Source organism: Papio anubis, chromosome 13 (genome assembly GCF_008728515.1).
Source record: "Papio anubis isolate 15944 chromosome 13, Panubis1.0, whole genome shotgun sequence".
NCBI lineage: Eukaryota > Metazoa > Chordata > Mammalia > Primates > Cercopithecidae > Papio > Papio anubis.
Window position 1 is genome coordinate 81,806,769 of NC_044988.1, and position 21,621 is coordinate 81,828,389.

The following is a 21,621-nucleotide window of genomic DNA, read 5'->3' on the forward strand; positions in this document are numbered from 1 at the left end:
CCAGCTACTCAGGAAGCTTGAACTCAGGAAGTTGAGGCTGCAGTGAACCTTGATTGTACCACTGCACTTCAGCCTGGGTGACAGAGTAAGCCCCTGTCTCAAAAAACAATAAATAAATAAACAGATAAACATTGGAATTCATAGGTCAATTTTAAAATTGGCTTCTAAATAATAATACCTTATATTAATAGTAATGTGTCCCATTTACTTACACTGGTGTACACTTGGAAAATAACTGGGAAGTGGCCTTGCTCAGATAAGCACTGCAAAGGTTAGAAAGTATTAGGTGTTATCGTTGAAGCATGGGGAATACCTTTTTCAAATTTAACTGGTGAAGATGAACTACTGGCCAATTTTATGTTTTCAAATTGTAGAATAAATATGTACGTGTGTATGTATTTACATATTCAGCCTTATATTGTTTAGTTCAGTATCTATTCAAAAACTATCTTAACTAAAATATTCTTACATTCTATCCCAATTCTTAAGTAGAACCCATCACTTCTCGACTTAATTTTATGTATGTATGCATGTATATGCATTTGCATATTGTCTGTCTATCCTAGTCAGTTTTCTTGTATGTCTGTGTCTGGCTTGGTGTCATGGTAAACTGGCCTCACGTAATTAATTAGAAAGTGTTCCCTCCTCTTGCATTTTTTTTGGAAGAGTTTTGAAGGTTCGGCAGGCATATAAAAATAGATACTGTATGATTGATTCCATTTATTTGACGATAAACATGAGACAAAACTAATAACTAATATATGAGGCCGGGCGCGGTGGCTCAAGCCTGTAATCCCAGCACTTTGGGAGGCTGAGACGGGCGGATCACGAGGTCAGGAGATCGAGACCATCCTGGCTAACACGGTGAAACCCCATCTCTACTAAAAATATAAAAAAATAAGCCGGGCGAGGTGGCGGGCGCCTGTAGTCCCAGCTACACGGGAGGCTGAGGCAGGAGAATGGCAGGAACCCGGGAGGCGGAGCTTGCAGTGAGCTGAGATCCGGCCACAGCACTCCAGCCTGGGCGACAGAGCGAGACTCAGTCTCAAAACAAAACAAAACAAAACAAAACAAAAAAACTAATATATGGTGTTAGCAATTAGGAGGGGTTGTGGAGTGGGCTTCTGGGATACCTGTAATGCCCTCTTTCTTGACCTAGGTGGTGATGACACGATGTTTTCACCTTCTTACATAAATTTTGGTCTGGATACACCTGATCACTGTTTCTGAATGTATGTTACACATCAATAAAAAGCAGCGCCATGCTAAGGGCAAGGCAGGAGAAGTGGATAGCCCCCAGTGCAGGCAATAAAGGGGTACACTGTAGTAAATTTTAAAACAATAATAAAACAGGCTAAAGAAATTCTTTAAGGCTTTCATCTCTAATATCTGTTTGTACTTTAATTTTTAAAAGGAAAAGGGTTTTTTTTTTTTTTAAATTTGTGGAAATATCATAATGAAAGGCAATTTATATTCAGTATACTTTATGAATTAATAGCTTACTTTGTACTATGGAGTATCTTTATGCTGTCAATTAGATTTCATTTAATAACCTTTGGGGAGTTGTATTAGACAAGATGGCTGTGTATAATTTGAGTTGAGAAACAGATTCACCTTCAGCCTAGAGCACAGATTGGCCTTGGAGTTAATTTAATTAATGAATTGTTCTTACCTGTTTCTGGGGGCAACTACTTAGGTGCCCCTATGTGATTCTAGGATGATAAATAAAGGAACAGAGAGGCTGGGCATGGTGGCTCACGTCTGCAATCCCAGCACTTTGTGAGGCCAAGGTGGGCAGATCACCTGAGATCAGGAGTTTGAGACCAACCTGGCCAACATGGTGAAATCCTGTCTCTACTAAAAATTCAAAAGTTAGCCGGGCATGGTGGTGGGCACCTGTAGTCTCAGCTACTTGGGAGGCTGAAGCAGGAGAATCGCTTGAACCGGGAGACGGAGGTTGCAGTGAGCCGAGATCAAGTCACTGCACTCCAGCCTGGGTGACAAAGCGAGATTTTGAGACAAATCTCAAAAATAAATAAATAAATAAATAAATACACAAACTGTGACAGTATTGGGGAGCAGCATCATGATACGGGAGCAAGGCAGTCCTATGAACTGCTGTCTTCTCCCCTGGCTTAACATCATATGTTAAGTTGTTATAGCCAATGGGTTAAGTGAATGCAAGTTTTAAAATGTTGCAGGCAACCTTCATTCTCGTGACCTAGTGTTTCCAGAGAAGGCAGCCTGTTAGTCAGGGGGCTAATAGTTTAACCTCCCTTTTCATCTATTGGGAGGATCAATCTGAATAAGTGAGATGGGGAGAACTTGAGGTTGTATGTCAGACCCTTCTGAGCATTCTCTTTTTGAGCAGGCTGTCCTCAGTTTTCTACATGATCTGTACTTAACAGAGCATTTCTAACCTGTGATGGGAGGATGCAGGATCAATCCATGGGTGAAAGGACTATGTGAATAGATTGAATATAGAGGTAGAGTGATTAGAAAGCACACTTGGGTGTTGATTCAAGCTACAGTCTCCAGTATAGCTCCACTAATTCCACAGCTGATATTTTGATTTCCATCTTTCTGATTCCAGTGTCTTTTTGTTCTCATTTGGTTTTAGAACTCAGAGAAATTGACAAAGGAGTGATTATCATCCCTAATACTCCAGTAGTTGTGTTTAGGTCTGTTTATTTTATTTATATTTTTGAGACAGGGTCTCCCTCTGTCACCCAGGCTGGAGTGCAGTGGCGTGATCTCGGCTCACTGCAGCCTCCACCTCCCAGGCTCAAGTGATCCTCTCACCTCAGCCTCCCAAGTAGCTGGGACTACAGACACCAACCACCACGCCCAGCTAATTTTTGTATTGTTTGTAGAGACAGGGTTTCTCCATGTTGCCCAGGCTGGTCTTGAACTCCTGGGCTCAAGTGATCCGCCCGCCTTGGCCTCCCAAAGTGCTGGAATTACACGCATGAGCCACCACGCCCAGCCTTGGCCTCACAAAGTGCTCAGATATAGAAGGTCTGTTTATAATGAATATTTATAGTTTAGTAGTATTTTTAACCTAATCTGAAAGTTAGCCTTTTATTTGGAGAGTACAAACCATTTACATTTATAGTCACAATTGATGTGTGTTTGACTGTTATTCTGTCAATATGATTTATGCTTTTACATGCCACTTAATGCATTTAAAGTCATTTTGGTCAAATAGGTCTAATTGGTGGCAAGTCTGTCCTGCTGATTAATTAATTCTGTGTGTGGTCCTTCACTGCCAGGCATTAAGGTCATTTGCTTGAATAACATCTTATAGGTGCTGTTCCAGAATTCAAAGAAGAGAAACCGCAGCCGCAACCAAAACCACGTTCTGGAGCTGTGGAAAAAACATTTAGAATTGTTAAGGATTCTCTCAGTGATGATATTGTTAAAGCCACTCAAGCAATCTATCTGTTTGAACTCTCCGGTAAGGACTGCATCTGGTAATCTGAAGTTTTTATGAAACAAAACGGGGTGTTTCTTTTGGAAGAAAATCAGCCTCCAACAGTGATGCCCTGGATAGTTGGCTGCATTCAAGACCCTTACTCTTGAATATAGACATTCAAGAACAGCACCTATAACTATTAATTTGTTTTTGTTGTTGTCTCTTTGAGATGGAGTCTTTGTCACCCAGGCTGGAGAGCAATGGCATGATCATGGCTCACTTCAGCCTCGACCTACTGGGCTCAAGTGATCCTCTGACTTCAGCCTCCCAATGATTTTTATTTCTAGATTAAGATCAGTGCGTACGGACACATGTAAAGTAAATTTTATTACAAATATTCCCAGTGTTATATAACTCTGGCATATTTGAGAGAAAATCCTGCTTAGAAGGGCATATGGATCATGACAGGTAATATGATACAGTAATTTATCAACTATAGGCACCTTGCCACTTTTATCTTTGACATTAACAGGTCAGTCTGAAAGCAGTCAGCTTTTTTTACGTTTCTGTTTTTTAAAATTTATTTATTTTTTTTGAGACGGAGTCTCGCTTTGTTGCCCAGGCTGGAGTGCAGTGGTGTGATCTGGGCTCACTGCAACCTCTGCCTCCTGGGTTCAAGCGATTCTCCTGCTTCTCAGCCTTCCAAGTAGCTGGGATTAAAGGCACCCACCATCACACATGGCTATCTTTTGTATTTTTAGTAGAGGTGGGGTTTTGCCATGTTGCCCAGGCTGGTCTCAAACTCCTAGCCTCAAGCGATCCTCCTGCCTCAGCCTCCTCCCAAAGTGCTGAGATTGCACGTGTGAGCCATTGTGCCCAGATGATAGTTAGCTTTTAAAAACCAATTAATATTGTTCTTCTCCATATAAAATTTACCCATGTTAATAATAGTTTAAGAACTAGCTGCCAGGGATGGTGGCATGCAGCTGTAATTGCAGCTACTCAGGAGGCTGAGGCTGGAGGATCACTTGAGCCCAAGAGTTCAAGACTGTAGTACACTGTGATCGCATCTGTGAATAACCACTGCACTCCAGCCTGGACCACACAGTGAGACGCATCTCAAACAAATAAAAGTAAGAAACAGATAAAATTTATGTTACAAAAAAGCTACCTCAGCCCCATTATACACAAACGTTTTTATTCTTCGTCCTCTCTGCTTTATCTTAATCCATCTTGCCTTCCTGTTCTTACTTCCTTGCCATCCTTGGGATCCATCATCCATGGCTTTAGTCACTGTCTTGCTTGTGTCCTAAACTTGCTGGACCCTTTGTGCTTGTGCCATCACCTGTCAAAAGACTAGTCCTGGTTGAATCAAACTCTGGCTGCTCCACAGTTGCATCCAGGCTGCTAAGTTTTGAGGGAGGAAAGGAAAAAAAATCACACCGCCTGGGTGGATCTGTACCAGCAGAAATTGACTACTGCCCCACTTCAGCTGAGGTTTAAGCAACACTTCAGAATTCCGTATTTTCATGGTCAGCTTACTGCTGCATTTTCCACAGTGACTATTTTAAACTTTCTCAGTGTTCCTGAAATCTCCCATATTTCCCCTCACCTCTTCCCTGCCAGTGTCAGCAGATAATTCCACTTGCTCTTTGACAGAGGTAGAAGACTGCAGACATAAATTCCTTCAGCTTCCTGCCATCAGATATCAAATCAACCATGATAGGCATCATCCTCGCCTCCTTCCCTCTTAGTAGAATGGAGCTCAGCTCCCCATCAGTGCATCTCAAGCTCTAATGTCTATACCAAGTACCTGGGATCTTCCTAAAATGCAAAATAATGATTCAGTAGGTCTGGAGTGGAGTCTGAGATTCTGCATTTCTGACAGGTAATGACACTATTGCAGTCCATGGATCATACTTGGAAGCAAAGTTCTAGATCCCATTTTCCCTGGCCTTCTCAAGAATTTTGTGCTGTTAATTGTACCTTGTCCTCAATCTGTTCATCTTGCAGCCTCCTTCCCAGTGGTATTTTAATGTTCTCAATTCTTTTCTAACTTTAAAACGGAACCCAATGACAATAACCACGCACCCCATCTTTTTTCTCCTTTTCAGAGCCAGACTGATTTTCATCTACAACTTACTCCCCTGAACACACCCTGCTGATACCATTTGTTTCCATTTCACAGAATTGGTTTTCACCAAGGTCCTTGATGACTTCCATGTCACCAGTGGGCATGTGTCATTCCTCGCTTGTGACCACACTGCAGCATTTGATATTGCTGACCACACTTTCCTTGTGGAAATGCTCCTTCCCCGGTCCTTCATTGTAACCTCCTTGCTTTCCTTCCCTGCCTGTGATCATAGCTTGTCAGTCTCCCTTGCTGGCTGCTTCTCCTCTGTCCTTCCCTTAAGCAGTGTTCTTCACGTCACTGTCTCAGCACTCTTGACACTCTACTTCTGACACTTTCTCTAGGAAACCCCAACCATTCACGTGGCTTCAGTGACCACATGAACCGATTGATTATGTGTCCCTGTTTCTAGCTTAGCCAGACTTCATCTGACATTTTTAGTTAACTATCACAAAGATGTCTCAGCCTGAAAATGTCCAAAACAGCCATTCCCAGGACCTGCCTTTGCAACCACCCATTAAATCTGCTGAGTGTCTGGCTTACTGTGTCTCTTGGGCACTGTCAATCCACACCCTCTCTCTGCATGCTTCCTTGCCATGCCTCGAAAAATTGAGGAAATTCCTGGGTGGCTCATGCCTGTTATCCCAGCACTTCGGGAGGCTGAGGTGGGCAGATCACCAGAGGTCAAGACCAGCTTGGCCAGCATGGCAAAACCTCATCTCTACTAAAAAATATAAAAATTAGCCGGGCTTGGTGGTGTGCGCCTGTAGTCCCAGCTACCTGGGAGGAGGCTGAGGCAGGAGAATTGCTTGAACCCTGGAGACGGAGGTTGCAGTGAGCCCAGATCGCATCACTGCACTCCAGCCTGGGCAACAGAGCGAGACTCTGACTCGAAAAACGAAAGAAAGGAAAAAGAAAAATGGAGGAAATCAAGCACTTTCTGCTCAGATCCAGGCAAGTGGATGCCATATCTGTCAAGATCAAGAAAAATAAAGTTCACAGCAGCAGGATTATACTTTGGTTATCACAGACAAAGAGAAGGCAGAGAAACTGAAGCAGTCCCTGCCCCCTGGTTTGACAGTGAAGGAGCTGAGATGAACCAGACATAATGGTTTGAGCTGTATTAAAATTTTAAACGATGCCTGTAATCCCAGCACTCTGGGAGGCCGATCACTTGAGCTCAGGAGTTTGAGACCAGGCTGGGTAACATAGTGAGACCCTGTCTCTACAGAAATAAAAATAAAAAATTAGCTGGACATGGTGATGTATGCCTGTAGTCCCAGATACTTGGGAGACTGAGACAGGAAGGCTGCTTAAGCCCAGAAGGTCGAGGCTGCAGTGAGCGGTGATCATGCCACTTCCCTCTAGCCTGGGCAACACAGCAAGACCTGTCCTAAAAAATTAAAAATAAGGCCGGCCGTGGTGGCTCAAGCCTGTAATCCCAGCACTTTGGGGCCGAGATGGTAGGATCGAGGTCAGGAGAATCGAGACCATCACACAACTAACATGGAGTGAAACCCGTCTCTACTAAAAATACAAAGTAGCCAGGCCGAGGTGGCTGAGCCTGTGAGTCCCAGCTACCGGGAGGCTGAGGCAGGAGAATGGCCGTAAACCTGGGGCTGGAGCTTGCAGTGAGCGAGATCCGACCTGCACTCCAGCCTGGGTGACAGGCAAGACTCCGTCTCAAAAAAAAAAAAAAAAAAAGAGTAAAAATAAAGCAATCTGTTGTTCTTCCAGTAGTCTTCTCCATAAAAAACAAATCCACCCAAGCCAAGAACTAGCAGATCATTCCTGTGTACCCTCCCCACCTTTTCCTTTTCATATGCAGTTACCTAGTCTTATAGTTCTGCCTTGAAATTCTCTCTCAAATGTACCCACTTTTCTCCATGCCTCTGCCACGCTCCCAGTCCAGGCATGCACCCTCAAGCTCCTGAACTATCCCAACACCATCCTTACTAGCCCTCTCCATTCTTTTGATTTCTCTCCACGTATTATCTACACTGCAGGTAGGGCCATACGCAAACCTTACCATATGACACATCCTGTAGGATGAAGTCATTCAATCTTTTACATGACTGGCTGTGCTCAGACCTAGACTGCCTCACAAGCTCATCCAACACCCATCTACCTTCTAGTACCACTGTGTTTTTCAGTTCCTCACACATGCTGCACTCTTGATTCTGGCTTTTCTGCATATGCTGTTCCCATTGCCTGAAATACTTTCCCTCTACCATGTCCATCCAGCTAATTCTTACTTAATTTTCAAATCTCAGCTTCAACTGAGCTTTCCTGACCCTTTTTGAAAATTTAATTTTGCATTGCAGTAAAAGATACATAAAATTGTAACCATTTCTTTGCTCTTTTTCTTTGGAACAAGGTTTCACTCTTGTTGCCCAAGCTGGAGTGCCTTGACGTGATCTTATTACTGCAACCTCTGCCTCCCGGGTTCAAACAATTTTCTTGTCTCCAGCCTCCCAAGTAGCTGGGTGCAGGTGCTCCCCCTCACACCTGGCTAATTTTGTATTGTTAGTAAAACAGGGTTTCACCATGTTGGCCAACCTGGTCTGAACTCCTGACCTCAGGTGATCTGCCCACTTTGGCCTCCCAAAGTGCTAGGATTACAGGTGTGAGTCATCATGCCCGGCCTATTTTAACCACTTCTAAGTGTACAGCTTAGTAGCATTAAATGCATTCACATTGTTTTATAACGAGTCATCACGGCCAGGAATTATAGTGGCGTCACGCCTGTAATCCCAGCACTTTGGGAGGCTGAGGCTAGGCGGGGATCACCAGGTCAGGAGATCCAGACCATCACAAGCTATACGGTGAAACCCGTCTCAAAAAATACAAAAAATTAACTGAGCGAAGCCTGTAGTCCCAGCTACTTGGGGCTGGGAGAATGACGTGAACCCAGGAAGCGAGGAGCTTCGTGTTCAGATGAGCCACTGCACTCCAGCCTGGTGACAGAGCAAGACTCCATCTCCAAAAAAGAAAAAAAAAGGAAACAAAACAAAACAAAAAACAATCATCACCATCTATCTCCAGAACTTTTCATCATTCCAAGTGAAATATACCCGATGGCAATGGCTCCCCGCATTCCCCATCGCGGTGCTGGGAGGGTTTGCATAGAACTGTATATACACATGCCCTACTTCCTCTTTTGTGAGTAGAACCATTTTTTTTTTTTTTTTATTAGAAGAGTCTTCAGAGCCTAGCAGAGTACCTGGACATGCTTAATAAATATTTGCTGAATTTGACTGATGGAGGTCTGGGGATTTTAACTTGGGAAACAGCATTTTGTAAGATTATTCTAATTGAAGTAATTATTAAATTTAAGAAGAACAGGGCTCCTATAACATTGATTTCCATATGTTTATCTCTCTAGGTGAAGATGGTGGCACGTGGTTTCTTGATCTGAAAAGCAAGGGTGGGAATGTCGGATATGGAGAGCCTTCTGATCAGGCAGATGTGGTGATGAGTATGTCTACTGATGACTTTGTAAAAATGTTTTCAGGTGAGTTTTCCAGTTTATTAGTTTACCTTATTGTTCAGCGAAAATTTAGTTCTGACATTTTGCTTTATCCCTTCCCAAATAATCAAGACTTGTAGATGTTGGCAGCAGTGGAATCTTAGTTTTGGGAAGGCTGTTCTTACTGTTGCCTCTATTGCCACTTCTCCCTCCTCTCACAGGTGGAAGGCAGATGTCAGAATCATTTTCTTCCATTACTGAGAAGCCAGTAATGTTGGGAACAGAGAGATAATTCAAAGGGACTCCTGAGTGGGCTTCAACATATTAGCTGGCCTAAGGTATTATGTTTCCAATAACACCCCAGTCACTGGAGGCACTGAACTCAGTAGCAGCAATTCGCTTATCAGGAGTAAGGTCGTGCTTCCATCCTGCCAGCTGTTTGAATAGGAAACACATACCAGCCTTCGGCCATGGCCTAGTAACCCTGCTTTCTGTGGAGTCCCAAACCCAGAGAACCTTTTGTGTGATTTTTCTATTCTGTCCATTTACCTCTAACTGTGCTAGAAAATTAAGGATAATTTTCTCTTTTCTACTCTTAGAAAACTACTCCAAATGATAAGTTAATTAACTCAAATTCTAAAAAACTAGAAGCAGCACTTGAAACTAAGCATAACATTCTGATCTAAAGAGTCTTTCATGGAATGAATTATAAATGTTATTCAGACTTCGTTCTGTTTTAATCTTTCTAAACAGGAACATGGTGTATTCTGTGCCCTCTAAGTCTTTCTTTCCAGTTCTAATTCAGGATGCTAATTGCCTACATTCCATCTGAGCCAATCTGTATACAGTGTACTAATGATCAACATTTCTTCAACTTTTCCCTTTTTTTAAAGTGGTGTTAAATGTTCATATGAAAATTAGAAAAGATAGGCCAGGCATGGTGGCTCATGCCTGTAATCCCAACACTTTGGGAGGCCAAGGTGGGAGGATCACTTGCGCCCAGGAGTTTGAGACCAGCCTGGGCAACATGGGGAAACCATGTCTCTACAGAAAATACAAAAATTGGTTGGGTGTGCTGGTGCGCACCTGTAGTCCCCAGCTACTCCAGTGGTTAAGGTAGGAGGATTGCCTGAGCCTACGAGGTGGAGGCTGCAGTAAGTTGAGATAAGACCACTGCATTCCAGCCTGGGCGGCAGAATGAGACCCTGTCTCAAAAAAAGAGAAAGTATACCTAAGAAAAAAGAAAATAAAATTATTTTTACCATACCACTGAAAGATGACCATAATATACATATGTATGATGCTAAACCATAACCAAACCAAAATATGGTTTAGCATCTATATATGTATATTATGCTCATCTTATTATGGTTTGCATAATTTGGTTTAGCATCATACATATGTATATTTGTGTGTGTGAGTGTATATAAATATACATGTGTGCTTATAAAAACAGGATCATACCATTACTACTGTTTGGCAATCTTTTTCACTTAATACACTATAACATCTTTTCAATGTTTATCAGTGGTTTTCCCTTTAAGGATTTTTTTTTTTTTTTTTTTTTTGAGATGTAGTTTAGCTCTTGTTGCCCAGGCTGGAGTGCAATGGTGCAACCTTGGCTCACTGAAACCTCTGCCTCCAGGTTCAAGTGATTCTTCTGCCTCAGCCTCCAGAGTTGCTGGGATTACAGGTGCCCACCACCATGCCTGGCTAATTTTTTGTATTTTTAGTAAAGACAGGGTTTCACCATGTTGGCCAGGCTGGTCTCGAATTCCTGACCTCAGGTGATCCACCCACCTTGGCCTCCCCAAGTGCTGGCATTACAAGCGTGAGCCACCATGCCTGGCCCCTTTAATGATTTTTAATAGTTTAGTGTTTCAACAACTATCTCTCCATAGAGCTTAAACACAGTTCTTTGGACACATTTAATAAATGCTCAATGAATTGGTGAACTGGTTTCTTATAAGTATTGAACATGAAGACCATTTAAAATAAAAATTTATTGTCAACTTCTAAATGGAAATAACAGTAATTATGTATGATTTATTTATTATATGATTGCTATAGGTTAAGCAATACTCCCAACAGTCCTTTCCAATAAAATATGTTCTCCATTTTATAGCAGTAAGTACTGAGGCTTTGATAAATTAAATAATAAGCCCAAGGTCAGCTAATGAATGAGAAAATAGAGCTAGGATTTGAATCCAAGCTAACTCCAAAGCTTATGCTAGTCTGCCCTCCAAAGGTGAAGAAATCAAGTGACTTCTTTCTTTAATTTACATTTCATTTATGTAGCATACACTTGAAATAATAGGCTTTTTATTGGTATCTTTCTTTGAATGTGGTCTTGAGTTCACTGGATGAGGTCAGTCAGTTATATGAATTATTTAAAAAAAAACAGTTATTCTTATCAAGTATATTTTATAGGTATGGTTTAGATCGGGAGCAAGTGAGTTTGCTTGTGCTTCTTATGTCCTTTTATTCTGTTTTTCCCATCTGCTTTCCTCTAAATGGGCACAATTTAGACTTTATATCCTAAGAATTCTCTTTGATGAAACCATAGCCATTTCTATGCCTAGTTTATATAGTGGATACATTATAAATATAAAATTTAGGCCAGGCATGGTGGCTCATGCCTGTAATCCCAGCACTTTGGGAGGCCAAGGCAGATGGATGCCTTGAGGTCAGGAGTTTGAGACCAGCCTGGCCTACAGGGTGAAACCCTGTCTCTACCAAAAATACAAAAATTAGCCGGGTGTGGTGGCACATGCCTGTAACTCCAGCTCCTTGGGAGGCTGAGGCACAAGAATAGGCTGAACCTTGGAAGCAGAGGTTGCAGTGAGCTGAGATCAAGCCACTGCACTCCAGCCTGGGTGACTGACTGACACTCTGTCTCAAAAAAAAAAAAAAAAAAGCAACTAGTAACCAACTAATCGGAATCTCTCCTTTTGGCCAATAGAGGCCACTATATGGTGGAGCAGTATGATAGAAATAAAGTAAATTGAGTAGTATTACTTTACTTGAGGAGGGGTGTGTGTGTGTGTGTATAAAACATTGAGCTTACTAGCTTTTTAAAAAACCTTTTGTTAAAACAGTATTGTTGAGGTCTAATTCACATGCAATAAAATTTACCATCCTAAGTATAAATGATTTTTAATAAATTTATAGTTGCACAGCCATAACTACAGTCCAGTTATGGACTGTATGTTATGAGAACATTTCATCACACCAAAAAATTCTCTCATGTCTCTTTGCAGTCGATCCTATTTCCACTCCCAACCCCCTAGCCAGCCAAATACTAATTTCCTCTCTGTCTCTATAAATTTGCTATTTCTGGACATTTTATATATATGGAATAAAACAGTGTATAGTCTTTTGCATCTAGGTCCTTTTACTTAGCATAGGCTTTTGATATTCATTCATATATATGTTGTAGCTGGTATCAGTAGTTCAGTTCCTTTTTATTGCTGAATAGTATTCCATTGTATGGATATACCACATGTTGTTTATTCACTCTCCAGCTGATGGACACTTGGATTGTTTCAAGTTTTTGGCTATTATGAATATTGCTGCTATGAACATTCTCATACATGTATCAGTATGGATATTTGTTTTCATTTTTCTTGGGTAGATTTTTAAGAATGGAATTGCTAGGTCATATGGTAAGTTGACATTTAACTTTTTTTTTTTTTTTTCACTTAAAATAAAATAGAGATAGGGTCTCGCTTTGTTGCCCAGGCTGGTCTTGAACTTTTGGGCTAAAGCAATCCTCCCACCTCAGCTTTCCAAAGTCCTGGGACTACAGGTGAGAACCACTGTAAGCCAATATTTAACTTTTTAAGAACCTACCAAACTATTTGCTACAGTGCCTATACCATTTTTATAATCCCATCAGCAGTGTATTAAGGTTTCATTTTCTCTACCTACTCACCAACACTTGTTGTCTTTTAAAAACATTTTTTTTAACTGCTCCTTGCAGAGCAGGGTTAACTCATAGGCAGTACACCCAGAGTTGGCTTGTTGTCTTTTTTATTATAGCCATTCTAGTAGGCGTGTAGTGGTATCTCATGTTTATTTATGTGTTTGTTTATTTTTTGAGACAGAGTCTTGCTCTGTCTCCCGGGCTGGAGTGCAGTGGCATCATCTTGGCTCGCTGCAACCTCCACCTCCTGGGTTCAAGCAATTCTCATGCCTCAGCCTCCCAAGAAGCTGGGATTACAGGCATGTACTACCACACCTAGGTAATTTTTGTATTTTTACTAGAGATGGGGTTTCACCATGTTGGCCAGGCTGCTCTCAAACTCCTGGCCTCAAGTGATCCACCCACCTCAGCCTCCCAAAGCGCTGGGATTATAGGCATGAGCCACCGTGCCTAGTGTTGTTTTAATTTGCATTTTCTTACTGATAATGATGTTAAACATATTTTCATGTGTTTAATAGCTATTTATATTGGGTGAATTGTCTATTCAGTCTTTGCTCATTTTAAAATTGATTTGTCAGCCAGGCATGGTGGCTCATGCCTATAATTTCAACACTTTGGGGGGCCAAAGAAAGAGGATACTTGAGGCCAGGAGTATGAGACCAGCCTGAATAACATAGTGAGGCCCTGCTTCTAAACACACACACACACACAAAATAAAGTAAAATTGAGTCATCTTTTTAATATTGAGTTGTAAGATTCTTTATAAATTCTGGATGCATGTTCTTTATTGGATATGTGATTTGCAAATATTTTCTCCCAGTATGTGGCTTCTCTTTCCATTTTCTTAATAGTATATTTTGTATTACAAAAGTTTTTTGTTTTGATCAAGTTTAATCTATTATTTTTTCCTCTTATGGTTCATGCTTTTCCCACTAAATATTTTATTCTTTTTTACTATTGTGAATGAAATTATTGTTGTTAGTTTATTCCAAATTGCCTGTTTCTGGTATATAGACCTATACTTAATTTTTGTGTTTTGATTTTGTATCATTTGAATTAATTAGTGAAGCCATTTTGTAGCTGGGATTTTTTTGTAGGAATATTTTAAATTAACAATTCAATTTCTTGTTGTATGTCAATAGCTTTTTAAAAACAGCTTTATTGAGATATAATTCATATACCATACAGTTCACCCATTTAAAGTGTATTTTATTTTTTGAGACAGAGTCTCACTCTGTCAGCCCAGCTGGAGTGCAGTGGCGCAATCTTGGCTCACTGCAACATCTGCCTCCTGGGTTCAAGCAATTATCCTGCCTCAGTCTCCCAGGTAGCTGAGATTACAGGAGCCCACTACCATGCCTGGCTAATTTTTGTATTTTTAGTAGAGACAGAATTTCACCATGTTGGCCAGACTGGTCTCGAGCTCCTGACCTCAGGCAATCTGCCTGCCTCGGCCTGCCAAAGTGCTGGGATTACAGGCGTGAGCCACCGCGCCTGGCCACAGTCGGCCGCAATTAGTCATTTTAAAGTGTACAGTTCAGTGACATTTAACATTCACAATGCTGTGCAAACATCACTTCTCCCTGGTTTCAAAATTTTTTCATCACTGCAGAAGAATACCTGTACCACATGTGAGTAAGCACTTCCCATTCTCACCTCCCCTGGCAACCACTAATCTGCTTTTTCTCTATTGATTTGCATATTCTGAATATTTTAAATAAATGGAATCATACAATATGTGATTTTTTGCATCTGACTTATTTTACTTAGTATAATGTTTTTGAGGTTCATCCAAGCTGTAGCATGTATCAGTACCTCATTTCTTTTTATGGCCGAATATTATTCCATTATATGGATTTGCCACAATTCATTTACCCATTCATCTTCTGATGGACAGGTAGGTTATTTCTGCTGTCTGGCTATTATGAATAATGCTTCAATAAACATTCATATACAAGTTTCTGTGTGGATATATGTTTTCCTTTCTCTTGGCTATCTACATGGGAGTAGAATTTCTAGGTCATAATATATGTTTAACTTCTCAAAGAATTGCCAAAAGGTGTTTCATAGTGGCTGCATCATTTACATTCCCACCACCAATGTACAAGGATTTCTGTTTTTCCATATCCTAGCCCTTACCAACACTTCTTTTCTGGGTTTTTTTAGTATTTTGTTTTTTCATTATTGCCACCCTAGTGGATGTGAAATGGCATCTTGTTGTTTTGATTTGCATTTCTCTAATGACAAATGATATACATTTTTTCATGTGCTTATGGATCAAAGGTATTTCCTTGGAGAAATGTCCATTCAAGTCCTTTGCCATTTCAAAATTCGGTTGTTTGTCTTTTATTATTCAGTTTTAAGAAATTATGGCCAGGCGCAGTGGCTCACACCTGTAATCCTAGCACTTTGGGAGGCCGAGGAGGGCAGATCACTTGAGGTCAGGAGTTCGAGACCAGCCTGGCCAACATGGTGAAACCCTGTCTCTACTAAAAATACAAAAATTAGCCAGGTATGGTGGCAGGCGCCTGTAATCCCATCTACTTAGGAAGCTGAGGCAGGAGAATCGCTTGAACCCAGGAGGCGGAGGTTGCAGTGAGCCAAGATCATGCCACTGCACTCTAGTCTGGGTGACAGAGAGACTCTGTCTCAGAAAAAAAAAAAAAGAAAGAAATTCTTCATATATTTTCAGTTACGTTTCATCAGGAACATGATTTACAAATGCCTTTTCACATTTTTTGTGGGTTGTCTTTCACTTTCTTGATGATATATTTTGAAGCACATATGTTTTTAGTTTTAACATTCAACCTATATTTTTTGGTTTTTACTTCCAGTGTCATATCTAAGAATCATTTGCCAAATCAAGGTTAGGAAGCTTTATCCCTATATTTTCTTCTAAGAGTTTTGAGTTTTACCTCTTACATTTAGGTTTATGATTCATTTTAAGTTAATTTTTGTAGATAGTAGGAGAGTCCAACTTCATTCTTTTGTATGTGGATATCCAGTTATCCCAGCACCATTTGTAGAATAGACTGTTTTTTCCTGTGTTAAATGGTCTTGGCACCCTTGTTGAAGATCAGTTGACTATAGACACATGGGTTTAAACCCATAGATGTATATGTACAGTTAATTACAGAATTACCAAATAACAATTTCTACTTGTAAATCTATACTCAAAAGAATTGAAAACAGGCACTCAAACAAATAAATGTACATGCATATTCACAGCAGCGCTATTCACAATAGGCAAAAGATGGAAACAACCCAAATGTCCATTAAGGGATACATGGATAAACAAAGAGTGGTATATACATACGATGAAATAGTAGTCAGCCATAAAAAGGAATGAAGTACTGACACATGCTATACCATGGGACATTATGCTAAATGAAAAAAGCCAGACACCAAAGATCACATACTGTCGAAATCCTTTTATATTAAATATCTAGAATGGGTGCATCCATAGACACAGAGAGCTGTTGGTGGTTGCCGGAGTCTGGAGGCAGGGGGAACTGCTAATGCTGAATCCCTGAGGGTTTCATTTTGGGATGATGAAAATGGGTTGAAACTAGATAGATACCACATGTGTTGCGTGGTGGTACATAACATTGTGGCTGGACTTAAATGCCACTGAATTATTTCTCTTCCTTTTCTTATAAGGGCACTAATCCCATCATTCTGGCTCCATCCTCATGATTTCCCCTAAACCAAATTATTTTCCCAAGGCCCCACTTCCTGAGACCATCCCACCGAGGGCAAGAGCTTCAAGATATGAAGTTTGTGGGGAATGCCAACATTCAGTACATGACACTAAGCAGAGTCTTCCTGTACTCTTCCCACAGCTTCCTGATGCAGTTTTCTACATTGTCAAATGTATCAGCTCATGTCAGTCCATTTTTTCCCTGGAGCCCTTTGTCTTCATGTTATAATCCAGACCTGAAGCTCATTAAGCCTGCTACACAGCTGTTGTCCTAGAAATTTAACTCTCTCCTGCATTGAATCTCCTGTTTCCTGGATCCCATGTCTTCTTTCTTCCTTTACATCTTCATTTTGGTGGCACACATTCTCCAGTAGTTTCATGAGAAAGGATACCTTAGAGAAAATTTTTGTGTGTATCTGAAACCACTATTATTCTACCAACTCTCTTGATTGTTTGGGTAGAGATTTCTGGGTTGCAATTCATTTTCCCTCAGAATTTTGAGGCCATTGCTTTATCATCTTAAGATTATCGTTGAGAATTTGATGTTGTTGTTCTTAATCTTTTCTATCTACCCTTGTCCTTTCTGAAAGTTTCTGAAATCAGAGACATCTTTCTCTGTGGTGGTCTCATATTTCACAGTGATAAAAGGTAAATGTCTTCTGTCATTTTTTCAGCCCCTTGAAAAGTTCTTACGTTATTTCTTTGATAGTTCTCTCAGTTTTCTCTCTTCTGACTTTCTGGAGAAAAGATCATCTGATTTAATCATGCATTTCTCCTATTGCACATGTATTTGTATAATTCTTTTCACCTTCTAGATCGACTCACCTTCTTTTTCCTTTCTATTGCATTTTAATTTTGTTGAGTAAAATTTTAATTTCTAAGAGCTCATCTTGTTTTCTTCCTCCTCGTCAATCCAACCCATCCCCTGTCTTTCCCTGGTATCGCTGCCTTTCCCCCTTTCCCTTTTTCTCCCCTCTCCTTCCTCTTTATCCCCTCTTCTTTTCATCTCTCCTTCCTGTGCTCCTCCTCTTCCCTCTCTCTCCGCCTGCATCCTGTTCTCCATCCCTTGCTGTATTATTTTCTTTTATCTCTGAGGGCAGAGATTATGGAATTTTTAATTTGTTCTCCATTTACTCTATTTTAGTTATCTTTAGTCTGAGCCTGCATTCTGTTTCCTCCAAGTTGCTCTTATCTATGTTTTGGTTTTGGTTATATTTGATGTCCATTCATCTCTATGGGCAAGGCTTTGCAAAGCTGATTGGAAGATGTGTGTGAGTGGGGTGGGTGGAATGGTAGGCTTCACTGTAGAATAACAGAGCATGATCCAGTTGATTTAGCTGAAGGACACCCAGATGTCTGTGTTTTTTGAGGGGCTGTTCTGTTCCTTCAATAATAAAGATCCTTCAGTATCCTCCATGTAAATAAAAGTTGCCCTTCATTTATTATTTGCTAGTATTGGGATTTAAACATCACATTGTCTTAAAGTAGGACACAGCTCAGTTTTTCATTAAAAGAGTTGGACTTGATCCTTTCTACCTTATAATAACTCTATGAGGCTTTGCTACAACCTCTATTTGGAATCATTTAAAGGCATTTAATAGCTTAATATATATAAAATACATTAACTCATATACTTTCTCTACAAAGAACCTGTGTGGAGCACAGTGGTGGGGAGGGTGGCTACTAATATACCAAACACATTTTGTGCCTTCTAGGAGATCTGTCATCTATATCATTTAGCATAATGTAAGACAAAATCATAAATGAGGCTGGGCCAGATGGCTCACATCTGTAATCCCAGCACTCTGGGAGGCAAGTGGATCACTTGAGACCAGCCTGGGCAACAGAGCAAAACCTCATCTCTACAAAATTAGCCCTGCATGGTGTTGCACACCTGTAGTCCAGCTACTCAGGAGGCTGAGGTAGGAGGCTGGGAAGTCGAGGCTGCAGTAAGCAACGATCACACCACTGTACTCCAGCCTGGGAGACAGAGTGAGACCCTGTCTCAAAATAAAAAGAAAAGGAAAAAAAAAGTCATAAATGAAAGGCAGACATATCTGGCTTTGAATTGCAGCACTGCCTCATACAAGCTGTGTGACCTTGGGCAAGTCAAAATCCTTTTTGAGTCTGTTTCCTCATTAATTCCACTATGTGACAGACCCCGTACTGACACTGGAATAAGAGTAGCAGATAACAAATGTACTTCTCTCCATGGAGCTCATATTTATTACATGTTGTTACTAGCTACAATTCTATTTTAATGCTCACATTTTTTATACCCTGGCATTTCTGTGGTTAAAGTAATGCTAACACATATTTTTAATGTGTTATACACTATACTTTTAATGATCATTTCTTAAGAATATTTTGTTCATTTACACTGTTTGGTTTTTTTAACTTAAACTTGAAATGTTAAAAGTTTAATGAACTATCATAAGTTGGAAAGTTAACTAAAATAGACAGTATTTGTTTAGCAGAATTCATTAGAGGGCTGTGTATCCTTTAGTGTATAAAAATCTTTTTAGTGTAAAAACATTTGCTCTAATCTTTTGCTGATTGTGGTTTTTATGCTAGCTCTTATAGGATATTGTTAACATCTAAGTCTAGGAATTGGGATTCCCAAGATACTGATATAAAATGCTGTAACAGAAATTTCTGTGCTTCTGAGGTTTATAGAACTCGAGATTCTTTTAGAATGAGTGTTCTTAAAGCAGTATATCCCTAAGGGCATTCATGGTTGCTTTTCTCTCTTCTCCTTTTCTCATTTTAGGGAAACTAAAACCAACAATGGCATTCATGTCAGGAAAATTGAAGATTAAAGGTAACATGGCCCTAGCAATCAAATTGGAGAAGCTAATGAATCAGATGAATGCCAGACTGTGAAGGAAAAGATTAAAAAAAAAAGAAAAAATATCGACTGCTATGCTCAAAAAGTAAAAAAAGCTCAACAGTTAAAATCTAATGTTTGTTTTCTTCCCTGTTGTGTTATAAGGATATGCACGTTTGTTCTGGAAAAAATAATTTGTCTCTAAAAGACCTGAAATTGTAATTAAAACAGCAAGCTAATCAAACATAAGCTTCATTAAGTGGGATTCTAAGACAGTATGTGTTTTTATATTTCAAGGGTTTAACCCTTTGAGCCTTACATCTCACTCACTGTCTTTCTCCAAGAAAAGTATTTTGGGCAGCCAGTCAGATCAAGCAGTAAAATTAGCTCTTTGTCATGTAAAATGAAGCTAGTCTGTTTTAAAATTTTTAGTTTTGGATTGTATACTAATGAAAATTTTAATGATGTATTTGATTTTTATATACTTATTTTAAAGAAAATCGTATATAGTGCATTTAACAAAAATCACAAAAAACGAATTAACTACTACTGGTGAGGACTAAATGAAACAATTCATTTTTTATTTTGATAACTAGCTTTCCAGGTAGACTTAGCCATAGGAAAATATTACTAATGTAATTTAACAAATTGCAATATGTATTCCATGTAAAAATATGTTTAAATTGTCCTAAAACAAAATAATTTTCTCCCTAGGAGTATGCATTTGGCTACCATGTTTTGAAACAGGAACCTTAGGATAGGGCATTGGTATGGGCTGAATTGTGTAACCCCCAATTCCTTCGTTGAAGTCCTACCTCCCATTTCTATTTGGAGATGAGGTCTTTAAAGAGGTGACTGAGTTCAAAGGAGGCTGTTAGTCTAATCCAACATGGTGTCCTTTGGACATAAGAGATACCAGCGATGCGTGCACAGAACAAGGACCAGGAGAGGACACAGTGAGAAGGCAGCTATCTGCAAGCAAAGAGAGAGGCCTCAGAAGAAACAAAATCACCAGCACCTTGATCTTTGACTTCTAATCTCCAGAATAGTGAGAAATAAATTTCTGTTGTTAAGCCATCCACTGTGGGAGGCCAAGGCAGGAGGATTGCTTGAGGCCAGGAGTTCAAGGCCAGCCTGGACAACATAGTAAGACCCTATCTCTACCCACCAAATAAGTTAATTTAAAAAGCCACTCAATCTGTGGGGTTTTTTTATGGCAGCCCTCACAAGCTGATACAGTGGTTTGAGAGGCTGGGAGGGTTGAGGGGAAGATAAACTCTAAAAAAGCTCTTATCTTTCATTTCAATCAGTTAAAAATACTTGCTCAGCGTAACAATTTTGCTTCTCATCCTCCACTCTAATATTGTGCCATTAAGCAATTTAGCTAATCCTGACATTTCTTAGAATCATAGTCAGGAGCATTTAATCTGTATTTTACAGGTTAGGAAGCAGAGGATCAGAGATGGGAAAGGAGTAGCCCAAGGCCAAAATTAACAAGCCCTATCTAACAAAAACTTTCCAATACATTTATGTTGAATGGAACTCCAAGATCTCACCTCTCCATCCAGGAATGGAGTCCATGTAATCAAAGTGAACTTAAAAATAGGACAGTTTCAACAAGTCCAGAGATTCACTGCAACTGATCAAAGGGAGTCCAGTCAACATGAGCCAGCGTGATGATGACGAGGAAGCCCCCTCTGCTTTAATCCACACAAGGAACGTAACCTGAAGTAACCTGATGTTAACCAATCTGCTACTTCTACTATGCTGTTTCCTTGTTCCTGCTAGTGCTGCCTTACAAATGCAGACCGTTCTGTCACACCTGGTGGAGCTTCTGTTTATTTTGTAGGCTGGATGCTACCCGGTTCATGAATCGCTAATAAAAGCCAATTAGATCTTTACAATTTAATTTGTTGAGATTTTATTCTTTGACATTCTTTAAGGTTTGGGAAAATGAGAAGTAGAAAATACCGTGAGGCAGCAATCTCTGGGTTCTGGTCATTAAAACATGAATTTGCTAATTACACCCATTCCAACAGGGGGATTGAGTCAAGGGACCTTGCCCTTTTCTTGACTGACCTGCTTGATTATTGCCCTAAGTGATTGTTAGGTTGCCCATCGGAATCTCTGCCTTCTGGCTTTAAAATTTTTTCC

General features: G+C 40.2%; 1 protein-coding gene and 1 pseudogene across 2 annotated transcripts in view; both read left to right on the plus strand.

Annotated features, from left to right (window-relative positions):
- Positions 1-21,368, plus strand: part of HSDL2 (hydroxysteroid dehydrogenase like 2) — an 83,451-nt gene extending 62,083 nt beyond the window's left edge. Inside the window, exons 9-11 of one of the 2 annotated variants that reach the window (XM_003911357.5) lie at positions 3,308-3,457; positions 8,932-9,060; positions 19,411-21,368. In XM_003911357.5, the coding sequence (XP_003911406.2) occupies positions 3,308-3,457; positions 8,932-9,060; positions 19,411-19,523 (392 nt within the window). In that variant the 3' untranslated portion in view covers positions 19,524-21,368. Of the gene's footprint in view, positions 1-3,307; positions 3,458-8,931; positions 9,061-9,236; positions 9,914-19,410 lie in introns of those variants that run through there. The other variant, XM_009188275.4, reaches the window with a different exon arrangement.
- On the plus strand, positions 3,877-6,756 carry LOC103878143 (annotated as a pseudogene).
- Positions 21,369-21,621: the final 253 nt, after the last annotated feature.